Source organism: Sciurus vulgaris, assembly GCF_902686455.1.
Source record: "Sciurus vulgaris genome assembly, chromosome: 5".
NCBI classification, from domain to species: domain Eukaryota; kingdom Metazoa; phylum Chordata; class Mammalia; order Rodentia; family Sciuridae; genus Sciurus; species Sciurus vulgaris.
The window spans coordinates 169988716-170011421 of NC_136465.1; the positions used below are offsets into that span (position 1 = coordinate 169988716).

The 22706-nt window shown below is 59.1% G+C and overlaps 1 protein-coding gene across 1 annotated transcript in view; it reads right to left on the bottom strand.

The window, feature by feature from the left end:
• MYH9 (myosin heavy chain 9) overlaps window positions 1-22706 on the bottom strand; it is a 78518-nt gene that overhangs the window by 13386 nt on the left and 42426 nt on the right. Inside the window, 22 exon segments of the mRNA XM_079142239.1 lie at window positions 152-275; window positions 963-1100; window positions 1376-1582; window positions 1932-2063; window positions 2861-2968; window positions 3667-3668; window positions 3671-3827; window positions 4150-4219; window positions 4960-5081; window positions 5359-5552; window positions 7381-7495; window positions 9143-9316; window positions 10644-10817; window positions 11772-11924; window positions 13268-13386; window positions 14297-14392; window positions 15193-15336; window positions 15696-15794; window positions 16232-16295; window positions 16729-16821; window positions 20567-20660; window positions 21490-21517. Of these exon segments, the coding sequence (XP_078998365.1) occupies window positions 152-275; window positions 963-1100; window positions 1376-1582; window positions 1932-2063; window positions 2861-2968; window positions 3667-3668; window positions 3671-3827; window positions 4150-4219; window positions 4960-5081; window positions 5359-5552; window positions 7381-7495; window positions 9143-9316; window positions 10644-10817; window positions 11772-11924; window positions 13268-13386; window positions 14297-14392; window positions 15193-15336; window positions 15696-15794; window positions 16232-16295; window positions 16729-16821; window positions 20567-20660; window positions 21490-21517 (2607 nt within the window).

Sequence of the window (22706 nt, forward strand, 5' to 3'; positions counted from 1 at the left end):
GAGCCCAGACTCCCACGGGGACAGCACGCCCCGCACAGCCTGGGCCCTGGGTCTTTAGACAGCAGCCTGACACTGCACTGATGCCCAGCCCATCAGCAGCCGTGCCTGCCTGGGGCCTGGTGCCCAGGCGGGCTCCCACCCAGGGCCTCACCTTCCAGGTCGGTGATCATGGCCTCGTGCTTGTTCTTGAGCTTGGCCAGGCTCTTGGACTTCTCCTCCTCTTCCATGAGGTTGGTGGTGAACTCAGCTATTCTGTCTTCCAGCAGCTTCTTCTCCTATGGGGAGGGCGTTGGGAGAGCATCAGCAGAGAGAGGCAGCGTGCTCGCTGAACTTCGTTAGGGTGTCCGGGATCACGGGTGGCTCGGAAAAGGTCACGGCTGCCCTGGAAGGGCTGTGTAAGCTTCCTCGGGGCCAACACGTGGGTGCCACGCCTGGACAGCCCCTGGGCCCAGGTGAGAAAGGTCTCTAGGTGAGGCTGGAACCGCTGCCCACGCCACCGGCTCTTAGCCCCGGAGTGTGCGAGGCTGCCCTCCTCACCTTCTGCACCGTGGGGTCCCCGCTGGGGCCCCACTCAACATTAGCTCCCCAAACACCTGCCAAAAGCCCCGTGGCTCAGTGTGAACACCTTTCTCCCCATTTCAGTGGCTGGGCAGGTGTCCTGCCACTTCAGCCCCACCCTGGGATGCGGGATGGCCTCCTGACCCGTCCTGCCTTCTGTACCACGCTCCTAGCTCACCTGTTCCCTGGGACCCAGCGCATACCCAGGAGAAACAGCTTCAGGCTTGGTCTGAGCCGCAGCTAACCTTTCCCCAAGCCCCAGTCACCCATTCGCAAATCCCTTTAAATGTGGCCCTGGCACCCAGAGGCGATGGGGCACCCAGGGAGCGGCTGCTGAGCTTGGTGCCAGGGCATAGCCCTGCAGGTGACGGCTCAGCGTGCCACCCACAGCCGCCCAGGCCCACCTTGGCCAGTTTGCAGTTCTGGTCCTCCATGATGATCTGGTCCTCCTCCAGCTTCTTCAGCTTGGCCTCAGTGGTCACCTTCTCCAGCTGTAGCTTCTGCCGGGCACTCTCCTCCTCCTCCAGCTGCTCCTCGAGTTCCTGTTGGGCAGAAGGGGCCGTGAGAAGGGCACAGCAGCTGGTAGGGCTGTGGCCAGGCCCTACTCCCACATGAGAACCAGGGGTGTAGAAGGGCTTCCCCAGCCAGCTGTGCCAGGGCACAGGCAGAGGCCGAGCCCAGGAGCTCAGGGACCTGCCAAGCTCGACGTGGGGCATGTGGCATGACCCGGAGAGCAAGCCTCTGGAGGGCTGTCCGAGGGGACAGAGTGACCACTGAGTCCCTGTGCCCCGGGTGGCCTGCCCCTCCCTGGCGGCACCTGGATGTTCTGCTGCATCTTCTTCTTCTCAGCTTGCAGGTGCTGGCAGCGCTCCTCCTCCTCCTCCACCCTGGCCTCTAGGTCATGACAGATCTCCTCCAGCTCCTGCTTCTTGGCGGTAAGGCGGGCGCGGAGCTCCTCGGCCTCGGCACACAGCTCCGTCTCTGCCTGCAGCTGCTCCTGCAGCTGCAACTTCTCTGCCAGGAGCTGCAACGAGTATGTGACGATGCAAGGTCCTCTGCCACCTCGGGTGGCATCCCTCCAGAAAGTGCTGCTGTTCCCAGCTGCCCCTAGTTTGCCCCTTTGCCTTGGCTGTTCCCTGATGAGCTTCAAACTAAGCTCCAGGGCAATCAGTCAAGGGATTCTGTGGGACGGGGGCTTGAACCCACCATTCATGACCTTACACCTGATGTGCAGCCTCGCACTGGAGGCGAGGTCTGCAGACTCTAGCCACTTTTTCTAGAGTATTTCCTGAGCTGCAAACTGGCCATCTACCAGCAGGTGGCAGCACTGGGAGCGGCTGCACTCCCTGGGAGCATCCTTTGAGGACACCTACCTGAGACTGCAGGGTCTCCATCTCCGTGAGCCTGTTCTCTGCAGCCAGCTGCTTCTCCCGCACCTTCACTAGCTCTTCCTCTTTGGCCATCATCTCCTCCTCCTGCCGGCTCACCTGCAGCAGCGGCTTGACCTAGGAGACAAGACTGGAAGATGCCCACCCCTGCCAGCACCACAGGCTCCTTCCTCCTCTGGAACCGAGCTCAACTTCCGGGAAGTCATTTGGCGCTGCATGCCACAGGCCTCTGACCTGTTAGGTACAGGTCAGGGAAACCATCCCTAGCTGCGCATGATCACGGCGGCACTGCTGATGACAGTAGAATTTAGGAATGACACGAAGACCCGTGGTTAGAAAAGTAGATAAAATTATGTCCTCCAGGGAGCAGGAAACTGGCTTCTGAAAACTGTGCTGACGGATTCTAACCGGGAAGCGTAAACCACAGGCTTCCTACAAGTCAAACCTCAGCTACAGAAGAATGATCACGGGAGTGAGAAAGAGCAGGAACAGACAGACTCTTGCTGGTCTGGGACGAAAGGGTCACAGGCGAACTGTTAGCCTGTGACCCATAAAACACACACTATCAACAAAAGCAGCCTGAACAGCCTTAAAAATGGAAGGACTGTAAAAGGCTAGGGAGGGCCATCAGCTGGGAGCAAGGCTGAGAGGGCACTGGCTCCTGCGCTGGGGGACTGCACATCCTGGGCCTGTACGCCTGGGGAGCTGTTCTCTGAGCCAGCCCGGACATGGTCATCCACGCCAGATGCCACAGGTCACACCCGCCCGGCCCCTCAGGATAGGACCATCTAGACTCCCGCTGCCAGGAAAAGGGAGCTGAGGGTAAGGCTCACTGCTGGTGATAGTGACCGCCACAGGGGCAGCCCAAGGCCTGCCTGTCCCTGGTGAGCTCAGGAGGCCCCTCCAGCACACACCTTCGTGAAGAGCCTCCACCACTGCCAGTTCCGCAGCTTGAGGTAGGCGGCGCAGTTCCTCTGCAGGACCTTCATGGCTGTCAGCTGCTGCTGCCGCTTGGCAAAGCCCTGTGGGGCAAGGGGCGTGGTCAGTGCCGTGGGGTGGGAACAGCAGAAACAACCTGGGTCCTGACCCACCAGACCCCAGCACCTCTCCAAAGGGATCCCGGGTGAGAGTCCACGGGAATCAGCCACAGACCCACTCCGCCTGAAGCCTAACCAGGACCCTGACCACAAAGCCCAGTGTGCCCGGGGGCTTTGACATCAGCTGCCTGCATGTCTGAGCAATTGGTGGGGGAGAATGTTTCGCAAAGGTGGGTGTCAGGTGTTGGCTGGAAGGCTCTGGATAAACAGGACACCATTATCCCAACACCACCGCTCCACCTCCCAGGGCTGAGCTCACAGTGGGATCCAGGTCCCAGGAGCCTGGGACCCGTGTGCAGCAGGGGAGCCCAGCCTCCCTCAGGAACAGCTCTGGACTCAGGAGACCTCCTCCCAGAGAGCAAAGGGCTCGTTGGGGACACAGAGCACTGGGCAGGTGAATCCAAGCACAGGGTCACCCTGTCCCACTGGTACCTCCAAACCTCCATTGGAAACACCTATTTCTAAACCCTTGAATCCAGGGGACAGAGAGGGCAGGAAGAGCCTGTGGGCCTTCGCTGGACAGGCTCTGGCTGCCCTCAAGCATGGCTGGCCAAGTGTCCCCAGAGCCCCCAGCATAGGAGGACACGGCAGGGCCTGAAGTGGGGCAGGACAAAAGCACTCACTTCCTGGCCAGGTAACCCCTGCAGCAGGCCTGGAAGCCTATGATGACGTCAGTGATCTTCAAGTCCCTCTCCTCCTCCAGGTGGGCCAGCACGCCGGCCCGGAAGAACACTTTGCTCTGGCCGATGCGGTACAGATTGCTGTCGAGCTCCAAGGCTTTGATCTGGATAGGAGGAAAGCAGACTGCGGATTCAGGGACATGCTGGGCTTTAAGAGCGGAGCAGACAGGAGCAAGAAAGCAGGAGATGTGCCCCACATGGAGTGGACTCCACTTGCCTTGGTAATAAAGACCATCCCCAATCACCCAAAGTCTGAGAGAGCTGCCCCTCAGGGCACGCAGCAGAAGCACAACCAGAATGGACGATCCAAGGTGGCATTAACTGAGGGAGAGGGCCCTTGTCCAACAGGCCCGGGCATCAGCATGTGGGTGGCCAGGGCCCAGCTGCCAGAGGCCTGTGCTCTAGAAGGGCAACAGCTGGACTCACCATGAGCACACACGCCTGCTTCCCATCCATGAAGCCCTTGGGGATGGAGTTTGGCGTCAGGATCTCGTACCTGAGGGAGGAAGGAGAAGCCTGGTGATCCCACCCCTCGCTTCCATTCCGCAAGGCCTGGAATCACTTGGGAGGCTAGGCCACCCACAGCAGAGCAGACACACGATTCCGCAGTCTCCTAAGTAGGAAGGCATCTGGCAAATCCCACCCCACTCTGCTCCTTGGCTGAGGGGCACAGGAAGGCTCGGTGCTTTCTGGACGGTGACTGGAACCTCACGCTGCACTGTTCGATCTCCAGGGGGCGCTTTAGCTTGCCCCGGCTCATTGTCGCTGGCCAGTGTCTGTCCGGGACCCGGGGACGGCCAAGCTTATGCTCGCATCTTCCCTAAGATGCTGCAAGACTGCCCAAGGAACGCAGGGCCACGTGGAGGCAGCCATCGGCACTCAACAGCCCTCAGGCAGAAGGGACGGCGTTGCCAGCGCCGCACACCCAGCGATGAGCCACCGAGTTTTATGACTTCCGTTTCCATAAGTCCTTCTGTGCCCAGGTGTCTGGCTGACACTCTTAAAATTTCTTTCAGTGTCCCTAATGCAGCAGCCAGCGCCAGGCCCTTGCCATCGCTAGCAGTAAGGCCGCCAAGATGACTTTGATTTCCGTGACAGAGCAGGGACCTCCCTTCACACATCAAAGGTAGAACAGGAAAGAAGGTGTGGACAGCCCTCGGACCCTGGCCCCTGTGGCTGGGCTCCCAGGAAGCTTCCTGCTGGGAGCCGCAGGCCACGAGGGACTTGGCCGCTCACCTCTGCCGGAACTCCTGGAAGACCACCCTGTTGGGGAAGCCCTGGCGGCAGATGCGGATGCCCTCCAGCACGCCGTTGCAGCGCAGCTGGTCCAGCACGAGGTGGGGGTCCAGCTTGCCAGCCTGGAGAAGACAGCCACAGACTCAGTTCTGCACCCGGCAGCCGACAGCGAGGGCCCGAGGGAGCAGCTGCGGCTCACGGGTCCCGAGAGCCCAGCCCGGAGGCCCAGCGAGCCAAGGAGCCAGCAGGAGAGCAGGCCGCGGATGTGCCCCTCCCAGGCCCAGGGCCGATTAGCAGAGGGACACCACCGCCGGCTCTCGCAAGCTGCTGTGGGAGACAGACGAGGGCACGGCGGCCCACCTCCCCTCTGCCCGTCCCACCCGCGCTCTGCAGCCGCACCTTCTTCTCGTGATTGGGGATGATGCAGCGGACAAAGTTGGGGTTGGTATTCCTCAGCGTGGCCATGAGCTTGGCCAGCTGCTCCTTGTAGAGCTGCCCGACCGTGCGGAACATGCCCTTCCGAGTCTTGAAGGCCCCGGGCAGCGCCGTCTCAGACATCCCGGCCACCTGGTCCAGGCCAATGATGCGGTCCACTGCAGAGACCAAGGGAGCACGTGAATGTCCAGCCATCCCAGGTAGGGGAAGTGGGGCAGGAGAGACGGACAGATGCAGGGACAGAAAAAGGGGCCGTATGGAACTGGAGGGCCGAGAACACTGCTGTGTGGAGCCGACGTGCCCTGAGCAGGTGGCGGAGGGGAGCTGAGTCGCCGGGCTGTCTCTGAGGGAGCAGCGTGCCCGCCGGGCAACCAGCGGCTTCACCTCCCCACCCAGCCTGCTCTGCAAGCTCCTCCTCCCCAGAGACAAGGCCAAGGCGACCATGTGTTCTGAAACAACTCCACAGGCTGGCTCCTGATGAGGAGGTAATAAGCCTCGGCTTCGAGCAGCCTGCAGTCCTAAAGGCCCGGGCGGAAAAAACAAAACAGATCGGAACCTTGAGTTCACACGGACCTTTACCTAAGGTGAACCGACCCGGCTGACCTTTACCTAAGAGCCAGGAGGGCGCTCCAAAGTGACTGCCCTCCGGCAGGGCTCTGGTGACTGCAGTCACGCTGGCAGAGCCTCTAAAGCCAGGGCTGAGAGCGGCACTGGGTTGTGTCGAACAGCCCAGAGAACACTGGCCCCCAACATTCGGAGGCCTCCCCACCCACCGACCCCAAAGGAAGAAGCCCTTAGGGGAGCAGCTCGAGCCGGCTTCCTCCAAGGTGAGAACCAAAGGCCTCCAACCAAAGGGAAGACACATGAGGTCACCTTCAGGCAAGAGCTCACGGGAGCCTGAGTCTTCTGTTGCTGGAGGTAATGTCCCAGGACAACGCCCATTTCCTATTCCTTTGCGGTCAGATCCACTGTTTTTTTGAAGACAGTGAAGAGCACGCAGCCAGCAGCAAGGCTGGAAGCTGTGAGCCACAGGGACACCTCTGCGCCCACCGCAGGACCCACTGACTGGCTACCAAAGGCTTCCGGCTTCCCGGGGGTGGGTGGCTTGTGAGAGCCATCGGGAGGTACAGAGGAAGGTGGATGTGGCCCTTTTACATGTGACTTGTGCCTGGCTCTGATGGCACAGATCCTTGCCAACTGGTGAACACACACACACGCCATTTTGGCTGTCAGGCAGAGACACTGGCAGCGTGCAGGGCACTTGGGCCTCACGCCGAGACACCTGCAGCTGCTCAAGCAGGAAGACGGCCCTTGAAGGCGGAGCTACAGGAGGATTCTTTCTACATACAACGTGGCGTTCCTGAGTATCTCAACACTGCCCGTCATTTGGGTTTGTACTTAGGCCTGTGGGGCGGCTGGGGGCGGGCACAGCCAGGCAGGAGGAGCCAAGCAGGTGCGGAGAACACAGAAGCGCGTGCACAGCTCTGGGCGCAGCGGCACAAGACACCACACCAGAACGGCCAGTCACCTGGTTCTAGGTGGAGGATGGGAAAGCGGTGATAGAAATAGGCTCTCTGAGTGCGCTGCATCTCTGCAACAGAGAGGTTAAAGCAAGACCAGGCAAAGGAGAGGAGGAGCCCTCAGACACCACCGGAAGAGCAACCTCCAAGCAACCAGCCTAGAGGAGAAGGCGAGAGTGCGAGGGGCAGGGCCGGAGACCTGCGCAGCCAGGCTGGGCGGCCGAGGCGACCGTGGCCTTCCCCGCAGGTGGAAGGCGCTGGCAAGTGCGGCCAGCAAGGTGGGGGCGGCCTCTGCCCTGAGAGCAAATGGCCCTGGTGCACACCCTGGGAGGCCTCTCCCTTGGGAGCTACAGGACACACACCACTGGCTCGTGTCAGGGCCCTTGTTTGGTGGCTGTGCCCACTGCAGAGGTGGGAAGACGGCGGCCACAGCCAGGAGGCAGGGTGAGGAAGACACAAGGCATACCATCCTTCCACAGCTCAGAGACGAACTTGTCGGAGGACTGGTGGAGGAGCGTGGCGATGTTGTCGTTCAGGGGGTCCATGTTCTTCATGAGCCACTCATCGGCTTTGTAGTCCACCTGCAAGGTCAGGGTCCCGGTCACAGGCTGCTCTGGGGACAGGAGCTCTTACACCCTCTCCCAGGACATGGCAAGCCCATGTAGAAAAGTCAGAACTTGGGAAGACCCTCTGATTTGGTTCTTCTATTCCCAAAAGGAAATGGTAAATGGCCAAGGCCACAAGAAACTGCCACACGTGCTCTGTGGTGCTGGAATAGCAGCGGGCAAGAGAAACACCCCAAAAGCCACAGGGTGCTGGGAAGACGAAGCTGCAGCCACGTGGCAGAACACTGACCTCCCTCTTGAGGTAATATGAACATACAGAAAAATCCTGGAAGGATGTAGAACAAAATCTGAATTGTGTTTCTTTCTAGTGGGATAAGACAAGCGAGTTTTGCTTTGTCTTTTTGGAATGTTCATGCTCAACACACGTTGTGGGCTTGCCTTTTTGGAAATATGCTAATAACACAAGTAATACAATATCGCATTTTCACTGAAGTTCCAGGGAACCCAGAACAACAGTGACGAGGCAGCAAGCATCCTGGCCTCCCTCCTCCTAACCCTCACTGCAGCCAGAGGCTGGCACAGGTGTGCAGCAGTCCACACAGAGGCCCACATGGCCTGGTCTTTCCTTCCCTGGGTCAGGGCATGCCTGCTGGAGAGGACAAAGCCCTGGAGCCAGGTGCCTCAGCAGAGCTGATCTCGCGGAGCAGGACCCCGGATGGAGTAGAAGGTGCCACATTGCAGGACAGAGACCGTGAGCCCCTCACTGAGGAACGCCCCGGGCACTGTGTGGTGTTGGGGTTTTCATGGGCACTGGAGTTGCATTGGCAGCCATAGGGACCAGACAGGCTCTGCTGGAGAGGACGGGTGGTGAGGCCCGGCGTAGCCCAGCCCTGCCCAAACGTCGTGCTCGTCTGCGACTGCTCAGAGACCTGAGGGCAGGGGCAGAGCCTGCTGAGAAACCAGTCACAGCTCCACTCAGACGGCTTCAGCTAGCCCAGTCTCAGCCCCGGGAACGAGAGGCCTGAAGTGCCGAGGACAGGTCCACCAGGCACCAGCTGTGCAGCCTGGCAATGCCAACAGCTCCTGCCACAGGGTGGCTCTGAAGTGGGGGCAAGTCCTGCTCCTTGCAACAGGACATGCTAGCAATGTCTGGAGACAGCCGCTGCCACAGCCAGGGAGGCTGGTACTGCCTCAGGTGGGACAAGCCGGGTGCTGCTACACCTTGCCCTGTGTGCAGGACAGTCCCCACGATGAAGAATGATTCGAACTGCACATCTGCCCACGGTGCTGAGGTTGAGGAGCAAGCTCACATCAGACATGGGACCAGGTAGCCGCCCCATTTTCCAGACGAAGAAACCAAGGCTCAGAGAAATCAAGCAACTGTCCAGTCGCCCAGCTCAAGAGTGCAGAGCTCTAATGAAGACTGCAGTTTACAGCCACATCGCCTCCACGCCTGGAGGGTGGCTTCACAACTGCACAGCCGTCAGCCAGCACGCGGCAGCAGGGCAAGCTGTGAACGCCACCAGCCACGCCATGCTGCGAGTCACAGGCAGACATGGTGCCTGGGCCACGCCCCAGCCCAGGGCGGCCCACTCACTCCCAGCGACCACCAACCTCCCTGGGACTCCCAGCGACCACCAACCTCCCTGGGGCTCGCCCTACCTTGCCGGCATAGTGGATGATGCAGAAGTCGGCCTTGTCCTTCAGCTGCTTGGGCTTCTGGAACTTGGGGTGGGTGCCCTGCTCCTGCACCACCTTCTCCACGAAGCTCCTGTCAGTGGCTTTGGGGAACCAGCACTCCTCATCCAGCAGGGCCAGGATGCCAGGGGGACCCGCCTGGAGGGGGCACAGAGCAGCACCCGTTAGCCACGCGTGAGAAACACCCCACCACGATCGCGAGAAGCCAGCGCCTGTGAGGGGGATCCCCGGGACCACACGAGGCAGGCGCCACGCTCCACGGGAAACAGCACGAGAGCGCTCCACCTACGAGCTCCAGGCTGAACTCCTGGCAACAGACTCTGCAGCCAGTTCTCAGCTGCTACGACACACAAACAAGAGCTCCAGCTTGGAAAAAAACCAAACTTCCGGGGTCTCACTGTGGTTAAGAGACCCTAACCCAAGATCTCTCACGGCGGCGTGTACACTGGCCACTTTGCTGCCTGTGACGAGAAGCAGCCCCACCGCCCCGGTGCCACAGTATGCAGGGTCTGCGCAGGTGGCTGCAGCTGGATTCAGGCCCCCTCACTCTGAGTCTGCCCCCCAGACTATGTCCACACAGTGCATGGAGAGGTGACAGGGTACCTAGCATGGTCCCCTGAGAAACAGGGCCTGAGGCTTGTCAGCTTACTGGACACTGAAGCAGATTAGGAGATTGCAGACGGCCGGAAAAGACTGAGAGCCAGGTGGGTTCCTGATAACTAGAAAACCCAGCTGATGAAGACAGACATCAAACACCATCGTGTGTGATTAATAAAATGCTCTCGTTGGATAAAAACAAGACAAAACTAAAACCATGACCATCACCAAAGCAGCTTCGAGGCTGCGCTGGCCCCACCGCCCTGCTCTGCAGGGCTTCCAACACGAGCACTTGGCTTCTGCCCAATGTGTCTCTGGACAGCTCGGGTGTCCGTGGGAGGGACCTGAGTGTAGGAGTCTGACTGTTCCCGAGGTGATGCCAGAGCAGAAGCAGCTCGGACCTCGTTACGGAGCACCCCAAGCTGGACCTCAAGTGACCCGAAGTCCACTGGCCAGAGTGAGAACGTGACTTGCTTGGAAGTTTGGAAAGGGGAAGAGCTTCTAGCCCCAGCCAGTCTCAATGGCCAGCGCCATGCCACGACCACCCAGCTATGAGTCCCGAGCCGGGGAGGCCTGCGGCGTCTGTGCAGCCAGCGAGAACGCTTGAGGACAGGGCCCCACTTCACAACCGCAGGACTGTTTCTTTAAGACAAGGAATGCCAGGTGGACCCCGGGGGTCTCCTGGAGCTGCAGGCGGGATGCTGGCCCCAGTCACACCAGCCCTGGCTTGCCCAGAGCCTCTTCTCTGAGGGGACCAGGCCTGCCAGGCACTGGATCTATGCCCAGGCTTATCCTCCAGGTGGCACTACACTGCGAGAAAGAGGCTCTGCCGCAGCCGGCGCAGGGCCAGGCACAGAAGGGGCCTTACTGGCTTCTCGATGAGGTCGATGCAGGGCTGCAGGTCGAGGCCGAAGTCGATGAAGTTCCACTCGATGCCCTCGCGCTGGTACTCCTCCTGCTCCAGGATGAACATGGTGTGGTTGAACAGCTGCTGCAGCTTCTCGTTGGTGTAGTTGATGCACAGCTGCTCGAAGGAGTTCAGCTGCAGGGAGGAGAGAAGTGTCAGGCCACAGCCGCGAGGACCAGGGGAGCGCCTGCGCAGACCCCCGCCACCTCCATGTGGCCCTCCCGTGCCACCCAGCAGTCTGGAGAGGGCTTCTCAGAGTGATCTTGTAAAACATACAAGGTGGAGTAAAACATACAAGGTGGACCGCCAAGGGAAGGTGTCATGTTCAATGTAATTCCAGAAACCGTGCTGTGGAAACACACTACACTCCCTGAGAGCAGGAGTCAGCCACAGGCTTAACTGCCAAGACGCTGACGTGCAGGTGAGTGCAGTCTTAGCACCAATCGGACTACAGCGTGGAAACGTCCCATTTCTACTGGCGACAGACCACAAGCACTGTTAGTGCCACTGAGGTCTATGTGACTTGGTTCAACTCAATTTTAAAAAGCAGCAGTTTCAATGAGAGGTTCGTGAAAAGCAAAGACGTGATCTGTTCCAAGTCAGAGTTCATGGGTCCCTTGAAACCCAGTGCAGATGCCAGGTTAGAGCCCCCGTTGTGCTGGGGACGCGGCGCAGTGGTGCTTGCCTAGCACACGCAAGGCCCTGGGTTCCGTCCCAGGGCCACAGGAAGGAAGGAAAAAAAAAAAAAAAACTACACGGACAACAACAAACCACCCTCTGATCTGCAGGAACTGTCAGTTTCCCCTCCTTGAACTCAAAGCTGTCGTGAGCAGCGACAGCGTCTTATCCTGCAGCCTAATAAATACTGGTTGGAAGAATAAAGAAACAGGAAGCACCTGCCATGAAGCCCCCAGGAGCATGACCTGAGGCCCTGTGCTCCCCAACGTTTCTGCTGCCATGCGCATGCTCCTGTGTAGCTTCCAACATTCCCAACTGGCGTCCCCGCGCAAAGGAGGAGGTGGCAAATTCAGAGAGCTGGGACCAGGGGAAAGAGGATTCTGAACCCAAGACAGCCAGGCGGGTACTCACATCGAAGATCTCGAAGCCTGCGATGTCTAGGATCCCGATGAAGGAGGCGCCCTGCCTCTTGGTCTTGTCCAGAGCTTTGTTGATACGCAGCACCAGCCAGCGGAACATCCGCTCATAGGTGGCCTTGGCCAAGGCCTCGATGGCAAAGTCAGCCTGGGGACGATGCCCAGGGAATAGTGTCAGAGTTTTAAACCCCTGTGTGCCCTGTACACCCCAATAATTCCACTTTGGGGACCTTCCCGAGCAAACAGCCCTAAATATGGAAAAGGGGAAAAGCTTCATGCGGATATTCACTATGGTGTTATTTATACCACGAGCAGTCAAAGCAACCCACACAGGCTCAGCAGGTGAAGACAAAAGACCTTTCCAAATAAAATGGGGAGATGATAAAGTATTTAGAGGAGTGATAAGATGCTTGAGATCCGCTTCAGAACAGTACAGCTGTTTTTTTAATGGTCAAACAGGATGGGCAGTGAGGGAGGGAGGCAACTATTAAATGCCTCTCTGACAGGCACAGGGGTCTTTCCATTACTCTACCTTGCTCTATATACCTTTGAAAAGCTCAATAATAAAAACCCGAGTGACAACTGAGTTATGAAAAAAAAAAAAAGCTAGCAGAAAATAGCTGCCCACGACAATCACCATGGGCAGGACCACGCCAGTACTTTTCCTTTCCTCTCAACTTCATGCATTTCTCTTTTTTCCCTCCACTATTTTTTAAATCTTTATTATTTTTAAACTTGTGCATCATCGTGCTGATGGGACTCTAACACATTCAGACACGCTCACAACACATGATGTAACTACAATTTGGCCAGTATCACTCCCCGACACTTGACTGCATTTCCCAGTGTTCAGGTTTCTCCTAAAAGACCAGGGAGGTGGGTGGCCGGCAGTGGTGATGCACACTGTCCTTGCACACCATGTCCTCATCCTTCCTATGGTGGACCTGCAGATGCAGCCACAGGCTGTCAACACCCAGAGCGGGAGCCTTTGGGAAAAGGTTAATAGGTGCCATCTTCCAGGTATTGAGAGATGGGACTGGTACCTCAAGACCCCCGTGACCAGCCGTGACAAACCAGAAATCCCAAGGAAGGAGGAGGAGGTCTGGCCTGGGAGGGACCTGGGCTCCCACGTCGGCAGGTCAGAAGGGGAAGACCCCTGCCCACCCCAGCACATAGAGGAGGGCAGCAGTGGGAGTAAGGCTACAGAAACACCCCAGCCTCGACTTCCACGGGGCTAGAACACGCCTCTGTCCCCAAGGCCCAGGCAGTCTAAACGCCGCCTGGATGCAGAGGAACTCTGAGGTCCAGTGGTGGCTCCAGGCATGAGCCCATCCCTCTGTTTCTCCAGGGGGGATACGGCTCTGCTCTGCGGGGAGCCAAGGAACTCAAGTACAAGTGCCTCCCGTGGCCGATGGGCAGAACAGGCCTCTACCAAGCTGCTGTGCGTCCAGCTCAGAGGCAGCACGAGCTCTCCAGACACAGCAGACATACCTGTTCTTTGGTCTGCGCCTTCTGGACATAGTCTCGGCCCACCTTGATGCGTGGGGTGAGGATACCTCTGGTGAAATCAGTCACGTTGATTCCCAGGAGGTGGGACACCTTCTGGGCAGCTAAAATTTTCAAAGAGAAGAAAGAGGGGAGAGGTAAGCAGACCCGAAATAATGAATCCCTCTGCTCAAGCTGCAAACAGAGAGGAAGAAATCTGTAGAGGTAACTGAGCAATCAACAGCAGGACAACTGAATCTGGGCCCTTCTTCAGCAGGACACAGCACAGGCCAGCACACATGGCATCCTTTACCCCCACGAGCCCCAAGGACAGGCGGTTCTACCTGGAGGTCCCGCACTGGAGTGTTAAAGTGGGTCCCTACCCAAAAACAGGCCCACCCTAGTGCCAGAGGCACAGAGCTCAGGGTCCTCCAGAAGTACCCTGTACAAGTCATATGCCCCCCCCTCTGAAATTCTTTAGAGTGCTGGGGATTGCAAGGCAGGAGGATTGCAAGTTCAAGGCCAGCCCGGGCAGCTCAGAGAGACCCTGACTCACACTAGAGTGAGCTGGGGATTCAGCTCAGTGGTAGAGCTCCATCTCCAGTACCACAGACGATTATTTGGTTTTTTGGAGACCCTAAGAAGAGCACGTGAAGACTGAAAAACTTCAGTGAGGCCACGTGCAGCACGCCACAGGAACAGGCGAGGCCATGCCAGGTACAACACACGTGAGGTCACAATCCAGACACTCGTGCTACTTGGCCCTACAGCAGAAGCTGCTGTATCAGTAACCAAGAGGAGAGGCCTGTATTCAGAGGGAACCCCTGATCCACACGATCAGTTTTTCTAGCTCATTCTGATATTTATTCTGTGAGGAAAAAGCAGGCTCACGTTCACGGGAATTTTATGTCTCTACAAAACACACGCAGGGATACACAACCTCCAACACAAAGCTAAAGAGAGGGTCTGGGGTCTGACCAATTCCCCAGCTGGGCGCCAGCCCCTGACTTCCGGTGAGGGCCGCGGTGCGCTCACCTGTGTTGTCAGGCATGGACGCCTGGTCGGTGTTGCGCTCCTTCTTGAAGACGATGTTGCCGAGCTGCAGCACCCCCGAGATGACCCGCAGCAAGCCTGGGGGACAAAGGCAGGTCAGAAGCAGACAAGGGCTGCAGGAAGCCTCCCGACTGGGTGGCCACTCCCCAGGGATCCTGAGCAACAGGCCAGCAGAACACCATGCTCCCAGGCCCCAGGTCCAGTGTATGGCATGTGGTGGCCAGCTGCCCTAGAGGGCTCACAAGCTCCCTGCCAGTGTGGTCTCTGTCCCCAAGGCCCCTTACAGACCCAAGCTTGGGCAGCCCTATGCTCAGACAACAGCTGTCAGCACTCCCAACGTTTCCGAAGCTGAGGAAGGACATGCCTCCAGCCCTGGGCCCACTGCTCACTTTATAAAGTTTTATTGCAACACAACCTTGCCCATTCATCACATATTATCTGTGGCTATGACAGTGAACCCTGTTCCACTCTCCCCCAATGCACACTGTACCCCCAAATCGGCTAGAAATTGGAGCACTTTCTCCCTAAACCCCATCTTTCCACAGACAACAGCCTCCAGCTGGTAGAGGACACAGGTCCCCTTTACCGTCTCTCGAGGGCCCTGAAGACGCAGGCCATTCCACACTGCTATTCGTTCCGGCTCTGCCAACCCGAGCCCACCCCCGCCTCTGCTGCACTCTGCCCAGGCAGCGAGGGCTGCAGCAGTGGCGCCAGCGCCTGTGGGGCTACTGGGAACAAAGCCCACACGCTCAGGGCCCCTCCAGCAGGGCCCCTGGGCATCGGAGCCAGCAGAACGCTCTCCCAGGTCTGTCCCCTGCCCTGAGGCCTGGAAGGCATGATGACCGGCCTTGCCCGCCCCCCGGAGGGCCAGTCCCTACCCATTTGCTCATCTTCTGGGATGCCCATGATCCTCATGGCCTCCATGGTCTCCTGGAACATGTCCTTGTCCTGCTGCCCAGGGATGGTGACATGCCCGTTGGACAGGAAGCGGTACTTGTTGTATGGCTCCAGCAGAAGGTCAGCTGTGGGGGGTGAGGGCAAGGGCAGGTCAGTGAGGGTCTGAAGCCAAGGCTTCCGCCAATGCTGGACCTCAGAGATCAGGAAATGGGGAGCAGATTCCGAGCCAGGATGCCCTGGAACTGCAGGGTGACAGCACTGCCAACTTGCCAGCCGGCCGGACCAGCACAGATGGGCACAGAAGGGTGGCAGGCCTTGGTGTGCCGCTGTGCCTGTGGCATGCCCCGCCCTCCAGTGCACGCTCAGAAGCGAGGCCCGTCCTCAGGGCAGCTGGGAGGGTGGAAGACATTCTTGCTTCTCCTCTCCACGGTGCCCCAGTGTTCACCTCCGCAATGCCCAGTGGCCCCACCAGGACGAAACTCACTCTTGAGGTGCTCGCCAGCCCCAGACAGCAGGTAGTAGAAGATGTGGAAGGTTCGTTCTTCCTTGGCTTGGCGGATGGCCCGAGATTTCTCCAGAAGATCTTTGCAGAGTTGAGGAGCAACACAGGTAGGGGGAGGCTGGCTACCTCGGTGCTGCACTGAAGCCAGTCCGATACAGTGGCCTGTTCCCTTGGGAGCCTGCTCTACTTAAAGGGTCCCCTCTAACAAGTGACTGGAAAGCAGAATACCCCAGGAGCAAAGGCCGTGACTCTGGTGCAGGGGAGACACAAAGCAGCGGCAACCCAGACAGCGGGGGATCACGATGGAGGATTTTAATGGTTCCCTCCAGATCCGTGTAGAACCCTGTCTGGCCAGTAAGTTCCTGACTCTGTGCTGGGCTTTCAGTAAGCTCATCCTGGTCCTTCCCAACTCCACAGAGGGGGCGTCGGGGGGAAGTGCCGAAATAAGGGCCAGCTTCTCTGGTGACAGCTAGTTCCCCCACGACCCGATTCCTACTTCAATTAGACCACAAGGATACAGGTCTCAATGTTGGCACCCACGATGTAGCCATTGACGTCAAAGTTGATGCGAATGAATTTGCCCTGAGGGAAGACCAAGAGATCAGAGGCTCTGCCCCAGCCGGGGAGCAAGGAGCCCCCGCTCCTGCATCCAGTAGGTCCGGGCAGAAGAGAGACAGCCAAGAGGCTCCCACGTGCCCAGCCAACGTGGCACACAGAACTGGAGACACCACGCCGCCTGAAGCCCGAGTTGCGGACTGGCAGCTCCTCTGAGAGGGGCGGCAGGAAGGCTGTTACTGGGGTGCCCCCTCTGTGCCATCTGGCCTCGGGAGCCACAGGCGACTCCTGGCTCCCTAGCTGCTCTCCCCGCCTTTAGTGGAGGAGGCCGAAGCGACTACTCACGGCCTTTGGATAGAGGCGGAAGGCAGGTCCGTGCTGAGGGGCCTTCCTGCAGCCCCAGGGACCAGCAGCACCAGGTTTGACCCTCCCATGCTCCTGAGGAAGGCCTGCTACTCACGAATCGTGAGGAGTTGTCGTTCTTCACGGTCTTGGCGTTCCCGAAGGCCTCCAGGATGGGGTTGGCCTGCAGCAGCTGCCGCTCCAGCTCCCCCTGCGAAGGACAGGGCTTGGTGGAGGCCAAGCAGGTGGGCGCAGGCCTTCCCGCCTGCCGACCATGCAGCAGGGCCAGGTCTGCAGCCCACGTGCCAGGATGGGGGCTTCCGGCGGCTCTGGCAGCCGCCGCGCGACCTTGGCCAGGCTCCTCCACTGCTCAGGGGCCTGTGGAAATCTTGACACGTCTGCATGTCCACGAAGCATATGAGCAGCAGCCCTAGGGGCTCCAGAGGCTCCAGGACCCGACCTCAGGGGCATGTGCTTAAAGCAGCATGTGGACTAGGAAAGGACACGGTGGCACTGTCCTTCCCCGAGCAGAGACGGACTGTGGACACTGCCGCCTGCCCCTGTTGCTAATCTCCAGGTTTTTCCTATTCATAGGGTGAAAGGCATGAGCTCATTTAATCTCCATCCTCATTGATACTTCACTGTCCCTACCGGACCCCTGCCCTGCCACCTCCACACCTATTCCTGCCACAGCAGGTATCTGAATGTGGGCTCAGCAAGGGCCACCCTGGGTCTGTGCTGCTCACCAGGGTAGGCCCTGCTGCTGGGCGGCAGACAAAAGGCACCTCGTGCCTTCTCGCCCCTGCATCCTCGCAGTACGGGGTGCGGGGGGGGGGGGGGGGGGGCGAGAGGGAGGAGCCCCGTCTCACAGAAGAGGAAGCCAAGCTTGAGGGGGAAGAATGAGCTGCCCAAGGCAGCAGCTACCACCCAGCAAAGCAGGCAGGCAGTTCAAGTCTCCCTACCTTACCTGCCAGCCACCGTGACAACCTCCACCTGCCCCAGTCCCACGTGGGGGCTCCAACCCACCAACTCAGATCAACTCTGGAAACAGACAGACATCCTATACCGCGGACGCGGGAATGACCAAGACACTCACTCCCCGCAACAGCCGGAGCCCTCTCAGAAAGGAGCCACTCAGGCCTGGGCGGTGGGAAGGCACAGGCACGGGCGAGGTGGGGGAGCCAGGTTCTGGGATCCACTGCAGCCTAGGAGCGATGAGGGAAGCTCGCAGCAGGGCTCCTGAGAGGCAGGGCCCCCAGCCTTGTGGCACGCCAGCAAAATCCCCCTGCAGGCACTGAGGGTGCCTGGGGTCTGCCACAGCCAGCGGCGGTCCAGGGACGGGCAGAGCCGCCTCCTCCACGGCCGTCCTTGCCAGGACTGTTCCCAGGCTGGGGAAGCCTTCACTTGAGGGCCACATGGGTAAGGGGTGCCCTGCACCGAGGAGGGCCAGCAGGGCCAGGCTGAGGGGCTGGAGGCCGCCTCACAGCAGGCTCCATGTGGTAACTGGACAGTGGCTCCACCCAGCCTCAGGCGGGCCTGGAAGGGGCCTCTGGGAAGTCGGCTGAGGCAGCCCTCAGAGCCAGATCTGGGTGGGAGCTGCTTCCCACCCATGGAAACGTTCCTGTCAAAGCACAGGCCAGGCTGCCAGGCTGGCGGAGCCGCTCCCATTTCCGCAGACAAACAGGAGTGTGGCCCCCCAGTCCGCGCCCGCCTGCTGGAGGCGAAGCTGAGGCCCGTTCGGAACCACGCGAGTGCTGTGGAAATGGGACCAGGGGCCAACTGGGAGCAGAGCCTGGATGTGGAGCAGAGCTCCCTGCTGAAGACAGGGACGGCAGAGCCGGGTTTCTCTATCAGACTCGGCTCGCTCAGCGAAGTCTACAGCACGAAATGATGAGACAGTGCGTGTCCCTAAGTCCGGGCTGACCCATCCGGCTTCTGAGAGGCTCTGCCAGCAGGATTTCTGCTGGCGGGTTCCAACTACTGCACTAAAAAACGGCAGCCAGTGCAGGGGTCCCAGGCCACCGTTCGTCGTACGGGAGTCCACCCTACAGACCCTCCACCTGAGCTCGGCTGTGCCAAATTGCTGCTCTGGCCGAAGTTACACATTGTGTCTGGTGGTTTGGGAATGGTCAACTGGGTCACTACAAGTGAGAGAGGGGGGGCTCTGTCCCAGAGACCCAGGACACACCCCTGAATACTGGACCAGCCAACCAAGCTCAAGAATCTCCAGTGTTTCACACCCAGCTGCAGGTGGGAAATCACAGCGCAGAAACCAGCCAACTAGCCAAGGGCCTTCAACACTCAGGGCCGGAGCAGTGAGTGGACACCAGGGGCAACCTGTGTGCAACCACACCAGCCAGATGCAGAGCCAGGACAGGGTGCCCTCCACACACCAGATTTTGACAACTCTGCTCCCACCAGCCCCTCTGGTCTCCGCAACAGGTCGTCTGGCTGAGTGCTCGGGGCCACCTTCCTAGCTACCGCCGGAGATCCAGACATAAGGCACGTGGGTCTCTTTTACTGCTCTCTAGTTGTGGTCCTATCTCCCGTCCTCCAGGGCAGGGACCCCAGTGTCACCCTGCCGAGAACTAGTCACATACCAAGCATTCAATAAATAGCTGGGAAATGAATTTTACTGCAAATTCAGAGAAGGAAAACCACAGCTAGAGAACTCCTAACCTTACAGCTCTGGTTTTAAAATAGGCCTCCTAAAAAGAATGGAAAATGGTGGTGGAGGAGGGAAGAGAGAGACTTTATTAGTTTCTAAATATAACTCCTGACGCCCCATGGAAAAAGACTCAGAAAGTCTTGGGAAGCCTGGCACATGAAAAGTCACTCCTGGCCCAACTCCAGAAGTCTGTGCACGAGGCCATTCTGAAGGACGCTGGGTCCACATGCAGACAGGCACCTCCACATAGGTGGGACTACGGCACACAGCACAGCAGGGCCCCCACTGTGGTGGCAGGAGACTCTGCGGGCACTCGCACGGGGCAGTTAGGTGTGCCTGAGTGTAAGAGTGCCCTCGGTCATGCTGAAGACTGACCGCCCCTGGGAAACTCCACATGGGCCTTGTGGCACTGCTTCAGCAGTGAGGTGGCAGGTGAGGGGCCGGCCGGCACATCCAGGCCAGATCACTGAGCGCGAGGGCCAGGGGACAGCACACACCCACTCCACAGAGCAACACTGTCCGCTGCACGGGACACGACAGGTGTCATGCGCTGTGTGGAAATCTGGGCAGCACCAGAGTCTGAGGACAGCTAGGTGAGGAGGCTGAACCCGATCTGCAGGGCTGTCCCTTCAGAGTGCACGAGAGGCCACTGTGCGTCACACCCAGCCCCTCCTGCAAGACAGTGAGCTGAGCCTACGAGAAGAGTTCTAGCTGCAGAAAGTGACAACGGTGAGGAGTGAGAAGCTGCTTAGGAAAACCACGGAAAAGGGCACACGATGGCGGCACACGCATTCCGGTGCAGACGTGCAGTTCGTGCAGCTCACCTACCAGGACGCCGCTGGGGTCACCAAGTCCACCAAGAGGGAGAGGGAGAGAAGTGGGAGTGAGACAACCTTCCAGTTACCCTCCTTCAGGGGCTGCCCACCCAGAGGCATCTCAACCGCAGGAAGAGAACGGGGACGCAAGGTGGGCCTGCCTGAGGTCCTCAGAGCCTCCGTCGACTTGAGAAGCCAGCCTCGAGCATCTCTGCAGCATTAGCTGCAAAGCCCAGAGGGCCGCTAAGCAGACCCCGGGACAGCGCCGGTTTCCGCAGCAACTCGGAAAGTCGGGAGGCTGAGGACAGGATGGGCTGGCACCACCAGGCCACTCCCGGGACCGTGCTGTGCTGCCACCTCCGAAGGCGGGGCAGGCCTCTGCTTCACTCCCCACAGCATCCTCGCCGGGAGCCGCCATCAAGTCCTCCATCCTCCCTCCCAAGGCCCCGAAGAGAGGGCGGCCCGGCACTCACCTGGTCCTTCTTGCTTTTGTGTGAGGAGGCCACGTGAGCCAGGTACTGGATGACTTTCTTGGTGTTCTCTGTCTTGCCTGCTCCGGACTCTCCCCTGCAAGAGAGTCAAGCAAGTCCTCAGGTGAGACCGGGACCCCTCCCTGGCCTCTGTCCCTCTACAGCATGCTCACTATCTACCATTCTGCCCTCATGTTGGGAGTCCACAGGGAGCCACACTACTGGCAGAGAAGGGGACAGTCAACGAGATGCTAACTTCTGCAGTTCTCACTCAGACCATTTCCCACGGCCTTCCAGAAGCTGGTCAAAAGTTAGCTCATGTCTGCTGCCTGCCCTGTCACTTGGCAGCCTTTGCTGCCAAATGTTTTAGGAATCAGTGTGCAGCAGCTGTTGACTTCGGGGTCAAAGGCACTAACACGTTCCTTTGCAACTTCATTTGAAGGCGCGTCCTGACCATTAACTCCCTTGGCCATGGGGTTTCTTTACCTCTTTGTCAAGTTCAGAGGTTACCAGCGTCAACCGAAGCCTAGGTGAAGAAAGCCTGTTCAGAGCTGGAGGGAATGCACTCTGCTGGAAGGCTCAGGAGGGCCGGTCGGTCCCCACTGGACTTGGTGGATTAGACTCTCGGTCCTGCTCCACCACGAACACCCCTGACCCGCCCTCCGGGGCACCTGCTCCTGTGAAGCCTGTGGAAGCAGGCAGGAGACACATGACCCTAACTCCTGTCCCTGGGCAGCGAAGGGAGCCTAAATCAGGAACAGGACTCATCACCTGGCTCCTAGCAGGGTGAGAATATTCCTTCCTCAAGAATAAGGTTGGGTTCCATCAAGAGGGAGAGAAAACAAATGAGGAGAAAAGACAGGTGAGCAGAGAGGAGAGCAGACAGGTGGAGACAGGCCCCAGCACCCGGACAGAGAAACACTTACGTGCACAAAATGGACTGATCTTCGCGGTCTGAAACAAAGGAGACACCTGGTTAGACTGGTCAGAGTCAGGAGCCTCCCCTCTGGCCTGGGGAGAGCTGCCCATTTCCCAGCCAAGAAGCAGAGACTTCAAAGCCACCCCTGCAGAGGACCCTCGCCACCACCATGACAGGCCGACCGACTGTGGGCCTCATTGGACGAGGACGTTCACACGCGGCCGAGCCTCAGGAGCTCAGACTGCCGACCACCCAGGAAACCCAGGCCTGCTGCTCCTCCCACACTGCAGAGAGCAGATCTCTGGAAAGCTCCCAGAGGCTGCTGTGCTGAGCACAAGGTGCAGCCAGCACTTCTGTGTCTACTGCTGTGCTGGGCCGGCAGACACGGGCCTGTGGCAGGAAGGAATGTGGCTGAGCGGGAGGGCAGGAGGGCCCGACCAGGCCTGGCTTTGCCATGGTCAGTCCTGGCGTGGGGAGCAGCCGCACAGGCTTCTCCAAGCTGGAGCATCCATGACACACATGGACCAGCGCATGCAAAGTATTCCGTGGTGTCACTTTCGAGGGAACTTGGAAAGAAGAAGGGCTGCTTCTGACAAGCGTCCGTGACAGCTTGTTCTCGGGCCTAGTGTTGGGAACTTCTGGCAAAGATCCCCAGCCCACGGGAACTGCTCAGCAAGGAAGGATATAAACATGCTCCTTCTGCCAGGGGGACAGCAGTGCCCACACTGGAAGCCGAGCTTGATGGACAGGCTCAAGGACAACCTGGCTGGCCCAGGTCAGTGCTGGGTGTCCAATCTTCAGCAGCAGCTGAATCACCAACTCATCTTTCCCCCATTTTCTCCCACACCGCAGCACTCCCCTACCCCGCGGCCATCAGCGGCCTGAATCGGCAGGGCCACCTCCAGGTCTGCGCTGCAGACAGCTGTGTGATCCTGGCTATCCGTTTCCCTAACACAAAGCAGACGTGCTACCAACTCCCCTGCAGGATTTGTCCATGGAAGAAATGACATGTGGCCCTGCCGCGGCACCTGTCAAAGTGAGCTCCTCAAACAGCAGCCTCCTCACCTCCCACCATGAAGCTGCTGCGACAGGGTGGCCAGGGCAGCGTCAGGGCTGCAGGAGGAACAGCGGAGGAGCAGGGGTGGCCACTGGCTTCTCAGAGGCAGGAAACGAGGGTGCGGATGAAACCACAGGATTCGCCCTGGCTGCCATGGCCCACTCAGG